Source organism: Anopheles coluzzii, chromosome 3, assembly GCF_943734685.1.
Source record: "Anopheles coluzzii chromosome 3, AcolN3, whole genome shotgun sequence".
Lineage (NCBI taxonomy): Eukaryota > Metazoa > Arthropoda > Insecta > Diptera > Culicidae > Anopheles > Anopheles coluzzii.
In genome coordinates, this window is record NC_064671.1 from 37486539 (window position 1) to 37507327 (window position 20789).

A 20789-nucleotide genomic window follows, 5' to 3' on the forward strand; every position below is an offset into this window, starting at 1 on the left:
TACTTCCGTTCGGATCAATCTGCAAATGGTTGGGAATTTCCCAACAGCTTTTTTCGATAGTCGGTGGTCTTTTTTTTGCAGTCCATGTTTAACCAACGCGACAACGTTTCCCAAAAGCCACCCCGTTACGGTATGACTCTCGAACGAACAAACAACACAATAGGGTAGACGCTTTTTTTGTTTTGTTCGCGCATTAGCATTTGCTGGCCGCCACCACCACTCTCCTGACTCAGCGTGCCCACCGGCACGGACTCATCTGTACTGGGAGCGCACCACCAAGGTGTCAGCGCCATCGAACGCGATCGCCTCTCTCGCAATACGCTCGCGCGCTGGCCTCTGCATCGAACCGGCGCGGAATGACACATTCGTCCGCCCAGCGATCGTTTCGTCTCGTTTCGCGCCGAGCAATATGTGCATGCTCTGATGATCGGACCCGAACCCGCGAACTTGTACATCACGGGCATACCCACACACACACACACACGGCCGTACGGTGGTGGCGGTTTAAAGTTTCGCACCGGTCGGACAAGTTTCCAGTGCTCGGCAAACCAGATCTCGGATAGGTTGCCCACAAGATCTGCGTACCCGGTGGTCACAAGAGTTCTCTGGTGTATGTGTGTGTTTGAGTGTGTTCTTTTTGTTTTGTCTTCTTTCTTTCATAGGGGAGCATAGGGGAGCATCTCAAGATTACCGCCCGCAGTGTGTTTGGATGCGGTGCGGGTGCAAGTGTACGGTGCGGACGCCGCTGTAAGTGTGAGATTAGAAGATACGGTGCGGCGTAGAACCAAACGGCATCGCCGCTCATTCTTGACCAGTTCGTGTGCCGCTGCGGTTAATCAACATGTGTTGGCCGTGAACGGCGGTAACCAGTCTCGCGCTCGGGGTTTGCTAGTGAAAAACCCGTACACACCTTAAAACAGTGGTATTGACCCTACGGCCACGATTCAGTCCACGTCAGCGGAAGGATAAGAAAGCAGATGGGCCAGTGACTGGAAAAACTTGGCAATCCTGTCCTCGCCTCACGCCTGTGCTACAGTGTGTTTTACTAGTTTTTATTGTTTGACGATTTCTGAGTGTACGTGTGTGTATGTGTGAATGTGTGTTTGGTGCGAAAACGGAAGTGAACATTTTTCCATTTGATCGAAATAGTTTGTCACGTCCTGTGCTTTGGACCTAGCCGCTACATCTGGGCATTACGTTATACACGGTAAGAACACAGTTTCACAGTTAGTTCAACATGTCACAAGCGTTTCCTTCGATTCTATCGGATGACGCGACACGCACACACTAACTGGTCTTATCAGCCGATTCCCTAGAGAGGTCATCGAAAAGCGTGCACTCTGTCGCTTAGTTAACGTTTCCCTACCCTACGACGAGGCAGAATCAAAACGCCGTAGTTAGGAATCTGCTGGAGCTGGACCAATTATTGCCTGAGGTTAACGAATGTTCTTGCTTTGCACAAATGTAGATACCACAAACTTGCCCTGCCTTTTGTGGCCCTTTCAGGGTCTGCGGATCGTGTCCTTGCGGGCGATCGCGTTTTTCACCTTTTCGCTGTGAGTTCAGGGACGCTGCACTACAGCGACCGTCAGCATCCCTCACCGAAAATACAGTGTATCATTTTGTGTTGCTGTATTTTTCGTACCTTTCGCCAACGGTTAAAAAAAAACGGAGTGCTAATGTGCTGAAACGTTTCACTCACAACCGATGTCTACCGAAGAGAGGGGAAGGAGACAACGAAATACAGGCACGGGGAAGATGTTAGTGTACAGTTAGCTTATTATCATGCGAAGCGAAGATCACGAACTTCAGCCCTTGACGGCATTGCGATATGGCATCAGATGCGGGCGTCATAGCTGTCAGTGGCTGTGGCAGGGGCCACAGAAAACCGGTTGTTGCTTATAGCAGCAAGCGGCACCGGTACGTCCTCAAACTCAACTTTATTCCGCATTGTCGTTAAGCGTGTGTTGGTGGTTGTATTTTTGTCCTTCCTTTTTGCAAATTCGTTTGAAAAGAAAGCGTTCCCACCCTGTTAGCCATGCTTATACAGAAAAGGAAAAGTTGCCAAATGTTAACAGCAAACATGAAACACACCTACGAGGGCTCTTATTTGCATATGAACGATGCACGATGACACAAGTTCTGTTATCACAATGAAATATTCATGGAGAACGCAGCGTCCCAAAAAGTGCACAATGCCTTCGTTTGAGTAATGCGCGTAATGTGCAAAAAGGCAAAGCTTCAAGTACGGCTGAGAAATAATTGATTAAATGCATAGTAAAATGGATTTTTTACATTGACATATGCACAGTCGATACGGCAATTTTTGGCTTCATTTTACTAACACCAGCTAGTCAACTCCACGTTCAACTGGAAATCCTTCAAAAAAGTTCGACTTTGTTTCGAAGAAGAATCGCCTTGATTATCATTAGGCGACAATGTCGTTAGATAGTTTTGCATTTTGCAAAAAAAGAATAAAACATTAGTCATATACATGGCCGCATAAAGTGAATTTTACCTACTCTACAAATGGCTAAAATAGACATTAATTTTATCTTTGAAAATGATTTTACGTGTTTATTTGTGCTGTATGGGATGAAATCTATCAAGTTGAATGTATTTAACAATATTGGTATAGTAGAATCATTTTCTAAACACATTTACCAAAATTTCCACTTTTTATGTAAAAATACTTTGATTAAAACAATCCTTAGCTAATCAATGTACCAACCAGACATAGCGCACTGATAAGACGAATAGTGCTCGAATTAAATGATTTTGGATGGTCAGAAAATAGGTCACAACAATAGGTTCCTAGAGATTTGTAGGATTTTTGTACGGAAAAAATAAAATAATCTCATCAATTATAGCTGGCACTGGGGAGCGGAGCTGTAGCTCCCTGTTAGACGATGTAATGTGGTTCATTGTTTAATCCGCGTTTCATTTTGCCTCATCTACAATACAACCCGGTTCATGAGTGTTTTTTGATTAAGGAAGAACTTTAAAAAAAGGCAGTGAGTGTTGCTTAGAAAATTAAGTTTTTAAACTCATATAGTGAAGCTTTTTATAGTGATATTCCGCAACAGGCAAACTGTGCTATTCGCGTAAAACCCTAGGATGGCAATTATTTGTGTACCAAACCAACCAAAATCAACTAAATTTACACACAGCAACGGAACTATTATTATTGGATGCTTCTACTATAGCCAGCCTAGGATTGTAAGGGGTCATCCATAAATTACGTAATTAAGTCTCTCAAGCCTCGTTTAAACGCATGGAAATAACAGTCAAACCCCGCACATTCGGAATATCGATAAGCCTGTTTCGACAAACATTTAAAATTGCCCTTAGTACATAAGAATGCATTTGTTTATAATTTAAGGCGAGGCTTAGAGCTTTTCTGAGCTAGTAGGGTGTTTCCTTAAATGGCTCCAAATAAACCACATGGATGTTTAATGGATAAAAACTCCGTTAAAATTGCAGCGATGAACAAGTTTTTAAAATTGCATTTGGTAAGGGCCTTACCTATGCCACTTATGGCATAACTATTTGTTGCCATTATGTGCATCCATAATGTACGACTGACTGTACTACACTAACCTCCGACGTTGTATGTTGGATTTGTTTTTGTTTGACTTGAAGTTTTACAACAATCCTCACTTAAAACTGTAATTCCAAGAAATTATAGTTTGAATAAATTCAAATTATCTATAAACAATACAAGAATCTAGTTACGTAATTCAAAAAGGAAGAAATTTAAATTACACTGTTTTCTGGATCAGTTTCTAATGTAAACGGCATTATTTAACACTCGCAACAGCTTTTTTAATAGCCCAACTGTCATACTACAGCTGTCAAATAATGACAGCTGTTGAAAAACATATTGCAAGTTTTGAATAATGCTGTTCACATTGAAAACTGAGCCAGATAACAGTGTATAATGTTTACGTTTCGTAATTTATGGCATCTTTGATTTCCTGATTTCTGACAGTAGTGCTCGCATTGTTGGGTCGTGTGTAGTGGTGGAAGTTCCGAATTGGACCTACCCGATACTGATTCCGTGTACAGAAACAAATCCAGCACCGATTCCGATGCTGAAATCGATTCCAATACCGGCGTCAATTCCGAACCCGATTCTGATTCCGGATCCGATCCCGAGTCATGGGCAGATTCTGATTCCGGAGCCGATTTCGAAGCTGATTCCGGATTCTAATTCCGGAGCCAATTCCAGAAAAGAATTTTGGAAACTGATTCCGGACCTACTCGATTCCACAAAACTAAATCGATTCCAAAAAACTTCGGAGCTAGAATCGATTCCAAAAAACTTCGGAGCTAGAATCGATTCCGACCAAAACTTTTTTTTTCCAATCACTAGTTGTGTGTGAAGGAGCTAGCTAAATAGCTCTGCTCATTCGAATGAGAGTGAGCAGTTACTTCCATATAAAAAAACGAACAGTTCCATTCTTAGTGGTGAACGATGTGTAAAATGTGCGCATAGCGAAGAGCGACATGAGCGGTATGAACATTTTGCTCAATTTACTTAATTGTGTAGGAGAGGGAGCGAGGGGGAAGAGGTGTGCGAAATTTTCTCAAATGAACGAAATGAACCATGTGTTGCGCGCCGTAGTGTACAAAGGCACTTCAAGGAGGTCATAAACTACCTTGTGATTTTTTAAATCATTACATAATATTTAAGTAAATTTATTGAAAAAAAAAGTTACATCTTTTCAGCAGATCAGTAAATTATTTGCAACCAATTGCTTGCAATACGAATGGTTTTGTACATAGTGCATTAAAACCGCATAAAATGGAAAACATATCATTGTTTTAAGACATTGTACCGCTTACGCCCCTTCTTTGGATCAACGGGTGAGGCAACAATTCTGTGCTCGCTCTCTACCATTCTTCCACCATGTTACATAAATCCGCCCCTGGCTCGAACAAACGACTCTATGCGCACTGCGGCGCTACATCACGCTTTCCGTTTACTCAAATGAGTAGGAGCGCTAAATTCTGCTCACTCAAAAGAGCTACCCAGCACTAGCTCTGCTCGGCGCCGCTAAAAGCTGAACCAAAGATGATCATTATGATAGGTTTGTAGGATGAGGCTTTTTAACACCAAGACATGAACATTGACTAGCTTAATGTTTTTCATTCTTTTCTGTTTGCACATGAAACTAAACGTTGGCTTAGTTTCTAAATTTAGTTACATTACAAAGCATTTTTGATAAATATTATACTTACACAACAACTATTCTTTCATCCAACTATTTGTTCTGCAGTTATCTGCTTAATGACGTCAAAGGTACACGTCTCCTTTTCAGCGGTCATTCGCTGACAACCTTTTAGTGCGATTCGTGATGGTTCAGGAAGTAGGTGTGTTTGCCTTTCTATCCCTAAAAAGCAACAACAATGATGTTGCAAAATTACTCTTGTAATGTTGATTTTGTTCGCGCTTTCAAATGTGCACAAGATCTCGATGACCTCGTGTTTTTTTTGTTTCAAAGTCTTGTGGGAACTGACCTTGTAGATTCATCTGGCCTTATCCATCGTCTTGATTGGCGTTAATCCCAAAGCCTAACCTCCTACCTCTAATGTCACTGACTTTCGGCAAGAACGCATGAAGGTGCTCATAGATATAACAAAAATCGGTGTGAAAATCACCGATTGCATTGCGCTTGCTTGTGAACGGTGCGGAGGGATGGGAAACGACACAAATATCGACATTTGTCAAATTTGGCCAGGCAGATGTTGAAAAGCACCCCTCATGGGAGAATGGAAGAAGAGAAAAGCCAACGAGCGGTACGGAATAGGAAACGGTTAGAAGAAGACGCTAAGCTGCCGAACAAATAATGCGCTTGAGCGAGACCCTGGATGCCCGAAACCGGTGGGTTTTAATGGCAGTAACCACAACAAAAACCAACCGGCCAACCGGTTACGAGCGGACTCGGCACGACACCGGCGGCGGGCGTGGAACATCTTTTTTTTCCGCGGGCGTGTGTGTTTGAAAACATTTTGCTAGCCGCGCGCGAACCAGTCAGTTCCACCCAGTGCGAGCGTGAAGACGTTCGACCCAAATTCTGAGACCGAAGTGGACAAATCCAGGCGCCGGACCAATATCGGGTAGAGCAGATCCCTCCAGATATACAGCATTTTGCATTCTTTTACACCTTCGCTGCAGTACACACACGCACACAAACCAGCTGGAAACGGCTCCGGGAACGAATGTATAGTGTTCTACGGTTTTGTGAAATCATCGTCACCTTTGTTGGGCTCGAAGGAACCTTGGTAAAAAACTGTGTTTGTGTGAGTGCGTCCATTAGACGACAAGAAGCAGGATGACCTTCAATCGGGAGCGATTGTCGTGTTGACCTTAGCACCACCACTACACGGTGGCTTTGCATAGCCAATCGCGTAGCTATATCGGTAGCCGGAATACCGGATGATCTTCCGGTGCTCCATTGAGTCTGGATTTCGGACATAGATTTAAAGCAACAGTGGCCTTTTAAAGTTGACAGCTTCTAGTTTTCTGATGCCAGCCTCACTGGCAAACTGAAACACAAACTTCAATCCCAATGAGTCGAATTTGTTCGCTAGCTTTAACGTGCTAATAGGCACTCGCGCTTAATTCCTCAACCTGTCGGTCGGTGTAATCGTGAACGTCGTCATCGCCAACATCGTCGCCGTCGTGGTATCTCATTGTGGTGCGCGGCCTGTAGACTTGTGGGTTTTTCTGATGACGTCTGATTAATTCCAGTTCTCCAAGCGTTACCCGCGATAACGCAGCCTGACCGGTAAACGGAGCAATACTCGTTTAAGTTGATCATTCGTTGCCCGGTACACTGTAAATAGGGTGGATTCATTTGCTTGCCATAAAGACTGGCCTCAAGCTCAGGACGTGTTGAGTTCGGACAACTGCTCTGCATGAGTTTTGGGACAGGTGCAATAAAGTTATGGGACTTTTAAACCAGAAGGTGTGGTATAAGTGTTATCAATTTGAAACTAATCGTGATTAGCCTCCTATTGTGATGATCTAAAAGAAATTCATTTCGTGGCTGGTATTCCTCTATATTGTCTTTTGGGGGTTAATAGTACAGCTGTAATCAACCAATGTTCTCTATGGCTCTGAGATTTTAATTATTTTATTAGAATGACGATTTTAATCGATCCACTGGGTCGTCCATAACTCATCCCTTAGTTTTTTATCGTCTTGACTCCAGCTTTTGAAGGGGTATAGTGTACATCTTCAGACAACATTAGAGGGTATCCAGATATCATAAATAGATAAATAAATAAGTATATGTTTTGAAACACATTATCACACTAATGATTTAAAATCAACCTACATTATTTTTATATCTATCTCTCTCTCTCTCTCTCTCTCTTTCAATCTCTCTCTCCCTCTCTTTCTCTCTCGCTCTCCTTCTCTCTCATTCTCTATTTTGCTCCTTCTTTCCAGCACGCACTTGCTCTATCTGATCAAAATGCGTTCGCACTACAGCGCCGGCTGGACGCTGGCGTTGGTGCTGCTCGTCAGCTCACTGCTCGCGGTCAGTGCCGCCAACAATCGAGGCCAACCGGCGAAACCGGCGGCAGCCGATCAGCAGGCGAACCGGCTGCATGCACCGACCGCCAACACGAAGAAGGTGTCGGACAGTGTCACTAACCTGGCCGCCAAGATTGCCAACGCGCTGTCGAACCAGAAAAGCAAAACGGAAATCTTCTCCCCCGTCAGCATTGCGGGCGCCCTTTCGCTGCTGCTGCTCGGATCGGGCGGCCAAACGCAACAGGAGCTGCTGGCGGTGATGGGCTTGAACACAGGGCAGCTCTCGTTCCAGGATATACACCTGAGCTTCGGCCGGCTGTTCCAGGACCTGGTATCGAACGATCCGAGCCTGGAGCCACTAGTGACCTGGCGTCTCAACGACAAGTGCAATCGATACAACGAGGACGAAGAAGACGAGGAGGACGATTTCATCAACTCTCAGTCGCCAAGCAATGAGTAAGTTAGCTTTTGAGCTATCCCTTTTTTTTCTCTCGAAAGACCATTAGTACTGAAGCACGCGTTTTATCAGCCATTTTGTTATTGGTGCCATTTTGTTTTTCGCTTGGTGCACGTGTTTTGCATTTTTTACTGTCTCTCTATGTGTCTAAAATGTTTGTTAAGACTTGAGAAATTTTCAGCTTTTTAAACAAAACAAAACAAAATGGTCGTTGCTGGGACAAAATGCCATTTTTAAGGTGCACTGTTGTCACTTAATTTAAGAAAAGGTTTTGAAATGTAAGTTCCGGAAACTCATATGATAAAAACGTACGCAATACATTACTTCAAAGCACAACTCGTTAACAGTAATGCACATTACGAGCGTCAAGGTGGTGGTGAATACTAGAATACTGTAGCTAACCGCTCAGGCAACTATTAAAAAGCTTTTAATGTATCAGTGACTGTATCTCATGCCTCTGCATTAACACTCATTCGTACGGTAACACTGCAACCACGCGGAAGCTTCTGAACTGCGCTTTCACATTGCACTTTTAATCCGCCTTCTTGCAGACTGTACGGGATTGTCTGGGACGAGATTTAAAAAAATCAAACAGTCAATATTTCTTCTCGCAAGTAGACCCATGCAACCCATGTAAGAGAGGGTTTTATTCATCCATTTTCTTGCGAACCATCCCCATATCCCTCACCCGAATATCCAACAGATACCCCCGCCAACAGATATCCATAGCGAACGGTGTGTTTCTACAGCGCGGTCTCAAGCCGGGCGTTCGCTTCCACAATGTGACGCAACGGGTCTACCAAGGTACGGTCGAGAATTTGGACTTCGAGCGGGAACCGAACCGTGCCGCGGCGCACATTAATGACTGGTGCTCGAGAGCAACCAACGGCAAGATTCGAGAGATTGTCACCCAGGACATACTGTACAACTCGCGCATGATCGTGGCCAACGCGCTGTACTTTAAGGCCCAGTGGGAGACAACGTTTTCGCCGTACGGCACGCGGCCACGCTCGTTCTTCCTGAACGGCCAGCAGGAGCCGGCGGTCAGCGTTGAAACGATGGCAACGTCGGGATGCTTCCCGTACTACAATGCGACGGCCGAGTATGGCGTTCGCATCATTGGCCTGCCGTACGAGATGGGCAAATCGACCATGTACGTCATCCTACCGAACGGTTCGGACCGACAGGTGTTACGGGAGAAGATGGCCACACTGGGCGCTCCCCAGCTGAACTGGATGATCGATCAAATGGTCGTGAGAAAGGTAATGGTCGTGCTGCCGAAACTAAACATCTCGAACCGCATCCTACTCAGCAGCGTGCTGGAAAGGGCGGGAATTCGCGATCTCTTCAATCCTTCCCGGAGTAACTTGAGCCAAATCTTCGCCGACGATCAGCCCGGTGCATCATCCCCCGTTACTGGCAACGCCGATAGAGCGCCAGTTACTACACCGACCCAGTTTGCAACTGGCGGTGCGGCACAAGTGCGACCATCCGCACCGAAAACGACCACTCCACCGGTGCGACAGAACACTGTACCGTCAACCGTGCAGCCTACCCAGCCAGCGAGACCACAGACAAACTTCAACCAGGTCAATCAAATTACCATATCGACCACACCCGCTCAAGATTGCCGTTTGATCGAGCACTGCCAACCGATGCCAGGTGATTTGTGTTCATGCAACCGAATACCAACCAATGACGACAACACCGGCTGTGGAGCTCACCTATTGGCGCATTACTATGAGAAGACTATTAAGGATTGCAAGTATAGCTTCGGCTCATCTCCAGTACACACACATATCTGCATCAAACCAAGCTACCGCTTCCAACCGGAGTACAGTAGCGGTAACATTTGTGAACAGCAAAGCGGTTGTAAAATGTTCCAAAAGTTATGTTACTGCTGTACTGCAAAGGAGCAATACACACAACCATTGACCCAGTATCGGACGACCACGAGTAGACCGAGTACCGAACCATCGAATTTGGTTTGCGAACCTGTTCCACGGTACGATAGGAATACCTGCACTTTTAAATCCCATTACCAATGGAACGCACTTTACAAGTCTTGCATTGACCCAAGAAGATGTTGGTTTGTGCATGTCCAGAAGCGTCAAGCTCCTGAATATTATTCACCCTCTCAACAGTACCAAACCGCACCATCACGTGCACAACCGCAACAAACGTTATTACTGCAAACAGAATTACACCAACTGAGACCGCAGGAGCAGCGACCAAACCCACAAAATACACAATTAAGAATTTCCGAACAAGCCACTCCGTATCAAACAGAACAGGAGACATTCGACTATCAAATGAGACTTCAACAGCAGCAGTCGCAGCAGAACCAGCTACAGCAGCAGCAGCAACAACGAACAGAATTACAACGGCAGTCGCCTCCATCTGTATACGTTAATGAAATCGTCACCCACGTGACGCTGGATGTCAACGAGCAGGGCACGGAAGGAGGCGCAGTTACTGCCGCGCTTATCGATCGTATCGGGTCCGGCTATTCCTTCCTGGTGGACAGTCCATTTTTGATACTAATTCGCCACGATCGAACCCAACTGCCATTGTTCTATGGGGCCGTGTACGATCCACGCCAGTAGCACGCAGCGCTGCAGCAAAATGGTACGGCACCGGAACAAAATGGTAGCTCTGCACACTAGCAATGATACCTTCCGACAGTATTCTTTAGAGTGAGACGCGATGGGGCTGAATGAAGGGGGAGGGGGGTTTAAGACAGAGAAGTCAAACGGGAAATCTTTCACGCCCGGGATATCCCAGACAGTATAATTTAAATAAAAATAAACCAAAACTCACAAATATTACCCAGTATTCCATTATGTTGTTCTGTTGAATGCCTATTGAGTGTTACTGCGGATCGTATTATAAGGACAAGAAAAAAACCACAAAAATAACACTTTAACACTTTACACAAAACCGAAAATCTGCTTCCCCCCATGAACGCTATAAACGTTTGGAAACAAGTTTAGCAAGTTTCGCGGTCCCATGATGGTCAGAGACTTTTCAATTTCGCCTCACACCTGCGACCCGAACCGGTCAGACGTTGGTTTTTCCGACCATATTGAAAAAGGAGAATCACTCTGGTATTTCAAGAGGTTTGCGTGGTGTGGTTCGGATAAATCAAATTAAATTACGAATTGATTAGCGGCAGCGAACACAGCGAAAACATCAAACATAGAGTGTAGCCGAAGCTGGTTTATATACTCATTTAGCAATGGCAGGCAGACGTGGCGATCCTCGGTGCTGTGCAGTGTGGGGTGACGAAGCCTACTATGGTTCGATTCCCCCATGTTCCCTCCGTGTTCTTAAAAAAAAAAGGAAAAGACTGTTGTGCTGTTATTTTTGTGCCTACGAAGCAGAATAAATCGTAAAAAAATGAAAATTTATATATTTCAACAGGCTCAATCAAATTTGTCCTAAACTTTCAAAGTTGCGAACTTGCACATCCCCTCGTACTTGTGTGCGTGTCTACCTTTGGATAGTATTTAATATTCAAATGAGTGAAAAAACTAGTGAAAACAATGAATTTACTATGAAATATAATATCGGTGAGTATGTCGTTGTACTTTCTCTATAATTTCACTGTAAATTTCAGCACTTTGCGAAAGTTTGTTTTCACTGTTCTCGGGTACTAATGAGCTTCGGGTGTCAATTTCGGTTCATCTTTCTCTCTTCGCGTTAACATCTTCTCCTGCTATAAGATTCGTGCACTACTAAATTTTACTGACAATTTCCACACAAAAGTGTATATGCATGTGTGTGTGTTGTACTACTGTACTACTGTGTGAACGTTGTTTCGTTCGTACTCAGATACTCTCTCATGGTGACGTTCGTACTCAGATACTCTCTCTGTTACCCAAAACAATTTTGACACGATTCTACGGTTCATTGCCATCAACATGCTCAGTCAGTGCACTGAACCCAAAAACCTATTGGTGAACAGACGAATATTCTTGGGAAAACCCCCCAGGGTTATGCTAATCGGGGCGAGTAACCAATGCGCTCCCGTAATATAGTTACCCATTTCGCAGCCCATGAATATCGAAAAAGCGTGGATCAGCAGCACATTCTGAATAGCTTCTTCTTTTCTTGTTGTTTTCTTTCCACCACCTTTCTTTGTAGCCAGCAGCCAACGAAGCGCGAACGGAAAGCGCACGAAATTACGCTCGCCAACGGTATCTTTGTCCAGCGCAACATCCCGCTGAGCGACACGTACCGGAACCAATCGATGACGTACTACAGCTCCGAGGTGCAGTCGCTCGACTTTGAGCTCGACACGTCCGGCTCGACGAGGCTGATCAATCGGTGGGTGAGCGACAAGACGCACGGCAAGATTCCCAACATCCTGCCGTCGGCCCTGCCGGCCAGCACGACCATGGTGCTGGCGAGCGCCCTGTACTTCAAGGCCCTGTGGGCGGAATCGTTCATCGATGGGGCGACCAAGCCGCGCGAATTTTATCCCGATGGCAAGGGCCAACCGCCCGTCATGGTGGACATGATGGCGCACGGTGGCTGCTTTCCGTATTACGAGTCGGTCGAGCTGGACGCACGCATCATCGGGATACCGTACAAGCACAACGTCAGCACGATGTACGTAATCATGCCGAACAACTCGAACCGGGCCAAGCTGCAGCAGCTCATCCCGAAGCTGACCAGTGAAGTAGTGAAGGACCTGATCGAGAACATGGCGATCAAAACCTCGATCATACTGTTTCCAAAGATGCACATCAGCAACACGATGGATCTGAAGCGGGTACTGCAGCAGCTCGGCGTCTCCTCCCTGTTCCAAGCGGAAAGAAGCAACCTGTCGCCCATGCTGAACGAAGAGTCGCAACCGGATACCTTCATTAACCGGGTGCAAGCACCAACAACACCAGCGAAGTGGCGCCCCACTGTGAACATTGCCGACTACGAAAACAGACCAACGTCGACCAGGCCCGGCAACAATTTGAATGACGTGTTGATATTTTCACGCTTCCAAAACGAAACGATGGAACAGACCACGGTTGTACCGGAGGCTGCAGACACGACCGAGCCGCTAACGATCGAAACTACCTCGCAGTCGTTCGTTCCACTGACGAACCGACCATCCGGCCGGGTTGGGCGGACGAAGCGCGACGTTAGCTACAAGGTACCGAGCAGCAAGCAGGCGGCACAGGCCGTGGGTCCACTGAGCAGCAAGGACTTTATCCTGCACAAGCGTATCGTGAAGGAGAACGGCCCGGTAGGCAAGAAGGGCCTGCGAAGGCGCAGCAAACGCGCGGCCCAGCAACTGTACGTGAGCAACGCGGTCCACCAGGTCGACCTGGAGGTTAACGAAACGGGCACGGAGGGTGGGGCGGCCACAATCGTGACGCTCAACCGTTCCGGCACCAGCGTGGTGTTCCGGGCGGAGGCTCCCTTCCTGCTGCTGATTCGCAACGATCAAACCAATTTGCCGCTCTTCTACGGTCCCGTGTACCACCCATCTAGCTAAGGAGCGAGAGCAGTTCGCTTATTTATAGTTAGAAGCAGGTAGTAAAGCTGAATCAAGCGCAATTTTGCCTCCAGTGCTGATATAGTGCAATTTTTGCGATCGTGCCACTAAAGAGAGCTTGACGATGGCGTTAAGTTTTAAAGAAGATGCCCCTGCGGCACTGAATAAAGTTGCTTATTATGAAGAGAACAAAAATAACAGTCTATGACATACTAACCCATGCCGAGTGTAATGACCGAATGATCAATAAATAAGTCTACATTATTCGATACATTGTGTTGGTTTCATCATTTGAGTTTGTTGGTTAAGTTGATCTTATTACAGGGCTAAGCGACGCAATTGCTATGTGCTATTGTACTATAGGGTTCTCCCAATATCTTGTTTGTTCAGTGTATTTTGTTGAAATGTGTCCATACAATTAATTTCCTGATTCCACAACTTAACTCGATGATGTTTTAGACGTAAAAAAGGTCCTCAGTCTGTCGATTATTAGATTCTAGATTCTATAGATATTCCAAGTTCCTAGACCTACATTGGCGTGGATATAAAAAGCGACCTGTTGCTGATCTGGGTTTTTTTCAAACCATAACCGGCTTGTTAAAAAAAAAACTAATCTCAACCATAAGAATAGCTCTGAACCATTACAATGCATTGGTTCTAAAACCAACCCAATAATTATAAATTCCTTTATCATGTTCCATTTCGCTGATTCCTAGCGCATCTCGACCCTAGAACGGAATTTCAAAAACTTGAAACAAAAGTTTATAAATTTCTACAGATTCATGAACCTCAAGAGATTCCTGCATCTCTTAATACTCCTGAATCCTAAAACTCTAAAGATTCTCAATGTTCATGTCATCAATCATGTTGTACTAAGCAATCGTTTTGGCGAGATACGGATAAAAGGCCAAGTTAACACTCGTTACACAGTGAAACGAGTCAAGAAGCACAGCGAAAACCGCGAGAATGTATATTCATAAGATTCATAAATCAAAATAAATATTTGCATGAACAAAGATATATTAAGATTCATATGAGTCACTGAAGATTCATAAATATTTGAAGATTTATTAATCTTAATCAGATTTACCCATCTCTAGTTCCAAATATATATCGGTTCTGACTTTCCTCCCTAGAACGCTCTTATTATGAATCCACTTATCGCGAAACTATTTCTTTTGCCCTGTTCTTGAACATATCTCCTCCTGCCACAACTATGAAACCTACTCTGATCTTTAATCTGGATACATCCCCTACTCAGCAGCAGTAATGGAATGAAGCGTATATATTAAGTACAGCAATATGGTGCTTTGAGTATAAAATAAGTAGAAATAACTACTAAAAGATACACACGTATCACTAAATGCATAGTTGAAGTTATAGGTATCTTACGCCGAACTAAATTACTAGCCATGGATCTCATAATATGCTTTTGCACGACAAAAAAGATTTACAAACTAAACGAAATTTATCACAACCTTCGTCACATTGTGCAGCGACAATAAAGTACTAATGTAGCATTTTTCATTCAATCTACAGGGTGGATCTTCTCATCCAGATCGGCAACGGTATCTTCTCCCAGAAGGGCACAAAGTTCGATGAACGCTACGACAAGCTGGCCAAAGATCTGTACCAAAGCGAACTGAAGCCGCTAGACTTTGTCGGCGATGAGACGGGTTCGGTGCGGTACATCAACAGCTGGGTGCACAACCAGACGCATGGCCGGATCGCGGACATTGTGTCGCACATCAGTGCCGACACGATCCTGATGATAGTGAACACGCTCTACTTCCGCGGCCTGTGGGAGGAAGCCTTCCAACCGATGGCCACCCGCAATCGACGCTTCTTCCCGAACGGACCCGACGGGCCGGACTCGTTCGACATTCCGATGATGGCCAAAAGCCATTGCATGCCGTACTATTTCTGGCAGGAGGAGAACGTGCGCGTGCTCGGTGTGCCGTACCGTCAGAACGTCACCATGTACATCTTCATGCCGATGAACTCGACCCGCCAGCTGGTACAATCGATGCAGTCCAAAATTACCGCCGAGCGTGTCAACGATATCGTCACGAAGATGAAGATGAAGTCGGTCACGGTAATGTTTCCCAAGATGCACATTTCCAACTCAATCAGCTTGAAAAATGTGCTGCAGCAGCTCGGCGTGTACACGCTGTTCGAACGGAACGAAGCCGATCTAAAACGTTTGCTGGCTTCGAATACTACGGACCGGTTCGGAGGCGACCCGCTGGATTTATTGGAAGTGCTGCAGGACACGAAGGAAAACGCTATACTCCTGCTGCAACAGCAGATCCCAGATTGCATCATAGAGGAACGGTCCAATATCGATCGGGGCGAGTGTCTGAAGGATCACTGCGCATATGGTGGTAAAACGTGCGTGTGCTGTATCGAATCATTCCGACGACGGCGCCGTCGAGATGCATTTACTCCGTCGAAGAATGACCCGATCTTTGTCAACGAGATGTTGCACAAAGTAGACTTGACGGTAAACGAGCGCGGCACGGAGGGCGGTGCAGCGACCGCAACCCTTATCGATCGTATCTCGTCCCAGATTAACTTCATCGTGAACGGACCATTCATGATGGTGATTCGAGAGGAAACGACCAGACTGCCCTTGTTCTACGGAAACATTTACAATCCGAAATGAGCGCTTTGTTAGAAAGAGCGAAATTGTGTTAGAATAAACCGCAAGATTCTGATTTCTGCGAATTCGACAATACCTCATACAAATGCAGACAAACAGTTTGAATAAACTTTACAGAAGTAGCACATTCCATAGTGACATGACACGCATGTTAGTTCGAGCAGTGTTTTTGCGCATACAATAAAGATCATATTTAGCAGGCGTTCGTTTTGTTTGGTTATTAATACAGTAGTACCTCACAGGTCAAAGAACCTGTCGCGACGGACGAAGCTGGGACTATATAGTACCTATATAGTACCAGTATTCACATACGCCTCTGAGACATGGATACTGTCCAAATCTGACGAAGCCCTCTTAGCCGCGTTCGAGAGGAAGATGCTCAGAAGGATACTTGGCCCCGTATGTGTGGAAGGACAATGGAGGAGCCGCTATAATGACGAGCTATACGAGATGTACGGCGACCTCACTGTCGTACAGCGTATTAAGCTCGCCAGGCTCCGGTGGGCTGGCCATGTTGTACGCATGGAAACGGACGACCCAGCCCGTAAAGTCTTTTTAGGCCGTCCACAAGGACAGAGGAGGCGTGGTAGGCCCAAATTGAGGTGGCAAGATGGCGTGGAGGCGTCCGCCATTAAGGCCGGGATAACGGACTGGCAGACGAAGGCGCGAGACCGTGAGCGGTTTCGGACACTCAGCAGGCCAAGACCGCAAAGCGGTTGTAGCGCCGGATAAGTAAGTAAGTAACCTCACTGGTTGGTTAAGTTCGATTACTCACATGCCACAGGATCGCATACCAATCAACGAGATAGCTTTGACACCGGCATTAAGTGGATGATTATCATTGAGCTATGAATATATATATATATATACACATATTTCGATAATATTACTCTTAGGTAGTTTTGAATTAATGAATGAATTAAAAATTTACAAGTGGTGGCATCGGACGTCATTCAAAAGAATTTACCGGATCATACCCAGTCAATCTGTCGTCTAGAATAACCCCCAGATATTTAACCTGACGGACTCTTTCGTTTCGTTCCGTATTTATTACGATGGATGGGAGACTGTCTAATACTCTAGCAGTCATTACCACGTAACTAGTCTTCTTAACGTTTAATGCTAGCTTTTTGTACCCAAGCCAACCATCCAGAGCGTTGAAATCGAAATTAATCTGATACTCTGCATGCTTGATGTCTTTGTGCAAGATAAACAAAACAATGTCATCGGCAAAAAAATTGCCAGTACATGATTCAAAGCAGCTTCACAAGAGTGTCCCTAACGACAACCTGTTTGTTCATTAATCAACAGATCATTTCGAATTAGAAACTGGACCAATAGCTCCTTAACCACTAACTGCAGCAACTTTTCGAGTACATATTTACTTTCCAGTTAGGGGACGATATTCGTTAACTCAAATGAAAATTATAACCATCAAACTTTAGGAATAGGTATTACCAATGATTCCTTCCATGTTTCCAGAAAAATTCGCTCCTCAATTAACTTTGTGCATTTTTTAGTTCGCTAACTACTTTTAATTTCACTATTTTATAGATGCATTATACAGATTTATCGAGCATATAAATTATTCGGTTTAGAAATATCGCCATCTATTGCATTGCAGATGATAAAAGACATTTCTTCATATTAAGCACATTACTCAGTAGCTGGTGAATGCGTGATCTTACTGACCGAGCCAGAGGTAGTCGGTGAGGTTAAGAGTCAAACAATGTAATATCAAATCTCAAATCTCCACCGTAGTTCTTATCAAACTTCTAGACATCTCAATTTAACCGTCCGATCCATCGTACCAACGAGTTGAGTTTTTCCGTAACCCCAAGCTGGAATAGTAGGGAAATATGTTACCCGAATGTACGACTGCATCTTCCATATTACACCTGTTCTCACTTTCCTTTGAATCTTTATCCGGTTGCTATGGATCGCAGTCAACTACGTCTGAATTGTTTTCAACTACGTCTGAATCGTTTTCAGCTGCATTTAGATCGTTTTATGCTACGTATGGATTTAGCATTAGCCACGCATTTTTTTTTTTTGTAGCGATGCGCTTATTCAGTGACTGCGGGGCGCAATTGCATCGCAAAGAAAGAATCAAGTAATAAATGCATTCAATTGTAAAGTCTAATCGTATTTTTTAGGTGAAGCTCACGTCACCATTCATCCATTTTTGATTATTTGTATTCTCGATTGGGTTCAAACATAGAACAACATTAAACTGTTGCTTTTCAAATCGTCTGTTTTGAGGAGAATCGTGAGGAACGACGAGCGGTCACTGAATAAAATATGCGCCGCAATGTAATTTGCGTGGTTACTGCAAAATCCAAACGTAGCTGAAAACGGTTCAGACGTAGTTGAAAACGATTCCGACGTAGTTGACTATGATCCATTTTCATGGATTGCGATCCATAGCAACCGGATTCAAAGGAAAGTGAGAACAGGTAACGTATTCGTCTAGCTGAATATTTAGCAGAAAAAGGAGAATTATGGCCGCAATAGGGGGGCCGCATGGGGCGGTAAAAGCAATGATGGGGTTTGATGAAGGGAACATCACAAGGGATGACAAGGGAAGGGGTTATGTTAGTAGAGCCTAATTTGAAATGAATTTTTGAATTATTTGATGCTCCTTACCAGATTTGGCCACTTTCTGCGTATGGTATAATTCAAACAAAACATTTTTGTAACAACTCACTCCATCAAGTCATACCATGACCAGCTACAATGAAATGCATCATTTTATTGGCCATCATAAAATTCCCTGATTCCTAGGTAATATTTTGCATGGCATTTTGTCTCACAATTAGTATTAGAAAATGACTAAACCCTGATCAAACGAAGGAATGAGGCCTCCCGCACATTTTGTAACCTTCAAAAATGGATATTATAGGTTATGCATAGGATTAAGATACGATTTTCGCCATCATGCTCCATTCAATTAACTCCCCCGCCTTTAGTGCCTCTCTGACCGCTTGAAGTGAATTGAAACAACAGAAATGCATTAATTTAGAAGGAAGTCACCAGCAGATTGATAATAATAATTAATTCGCGTCTACGTAGTGCTTGGCCGCGTACTCTCTAGATAGTAGAAAACTTTTTGCGCACCCATCAAACGACTTTTTTTAACTTTTTTATGTGTTTTGGTTGCTATTGCACAATTTCAATGCTTATTTTTTAGCAATACGTGTGTATTGAAAGTCCCTTTATCAAGCTCCATCATTACGTTTACCGCCCCATGCCTATTTCGGCCATATTACGCCAATGTCTGTAAAATATTCAGCTAGACGAATACTTTTTGGACTGATTGTATATGCCGGACTCACGTCCATGATGGTGATCGACAGCAAATTTACAATCAGTTCCAGGACTGCTAAGACCACGCTTTGGCAGCTATCGAACATGACATCACACTCAAACAAACGTATAAACCTTGACAGGTTCATGATGATATCTATGTATCTTGTTTGACAGTTTTGGACCAGTCCCAGGACCATTATGAAATTGGGAGCAGTTACAGGACCGGTATGGGTTTAGCATCTGCTCTACTTCTGGTACGGGTAATGGATCAGCCATAGGGCTGGTATGGGTTAAAGATCATTTACATAACCGGTATGGATGTAGGATTGGTTCCAGGACCAATACGGGTTCGGGATTAGTTTCAGAGACGTCAGAATCAGTTGCCGGATCTGTAGAATAGTTCCAGGATCGGTATGGATTCAGGATTAGTCGCAGGTCCGGCATGTGTTTAGAACCGGATGGGTTGATGATCAGATTCACTGCCGATAATCAGTTTCATTGCCGGTGGGAATTAGTCTCATTTCAGTTATTTTTTTATAAATAATCCTGCCGGAACCTTGTAGTTGTTACATACTCTCGATTTTTTTTGCATAGCCCTGTAATTGGGAGCAGCCCCGTCAGCTCGAACGAATCAATAGCATGCCCCTCATGATCAACCGTCAAGCCTAGAATGGACCGTCCCCCGTAACCATCCTATCCGGCTTCATGGTACTGAATAAGTCTCGATTGCCTATATAGGCCAGCATGTCCGCGTAGGACGTTATGACGAGAAAAAGAGGCCCTACAATTGGACCTAACAAGCTAGTCAGCAAATCCGGATGCAAAATCCGAAGATGCATTGTTGTGGGAAATCGTGACTACTACAACCCTCTACAAACTGCTAATATTTAAAAGAGTTCAACTTCGCACAAAATCTCGTGTGATACACGGTGCACTGTGATTCGCTCGGTTTAACTTCTATTAGACAATAGAGCCAATTCCTGGGCCACCAAAGGGTAGGAGGATGCAAATTCGGCACATTTTTATTTGCGCTAGCTTATTTTTATTAACCACTAGCATGCTGAACTGAACGGTGAGCTGGAATCTTAATGCAGTCGAAAACTGGCAGGATGTTGCCGGGGGGTTGCCGGATTTAACAGTAGCCTCTCAGTTCGGCACGAGCTCGTTGAATGGATCAGGTGAAGCACAACCTGCCGCAGATGGGATGCTTACATTGATGGGTAGCTGCGGTCAGGGACCGAGTGACCTGATCTATTAGTGAGCAAATTCACACAGTATCACAGTACAAAACGAATCAATACAGTCCAGTATAGCA

At 44.6% G+C, this 20789-nt stretch overlaps 1 protein-coding gene across 1 annotated transcript; it reads left to right on the forward strand.

The window, feature by feature from the left end:
- The first annotated feature begins 509 nt into the window (after positions 1-509).
- On the forward strand, positions 510-16366 carry LOC120954803 (uncharacterized). The gene is made up of 5 exons (XM_049608274.1): positions 510-1207; positions 7460-8002; positions 12150-13500; positions 14765-14769; positions 15043-16366. Exons 2-5 carry the CDS (start codon positions 7485-7487, stop codon positions 16166-16168), a joined length of 3000 nt encoding a protein of 999 aa, XP_049464231.1. The 5' UTR covers positions 510-1207; positions 7460-7484; the 3' UTR covers positions 16169-16366.
- The last annotated feature ends 4423 nt before the right edge of the window (positions 16367-20789 follow it).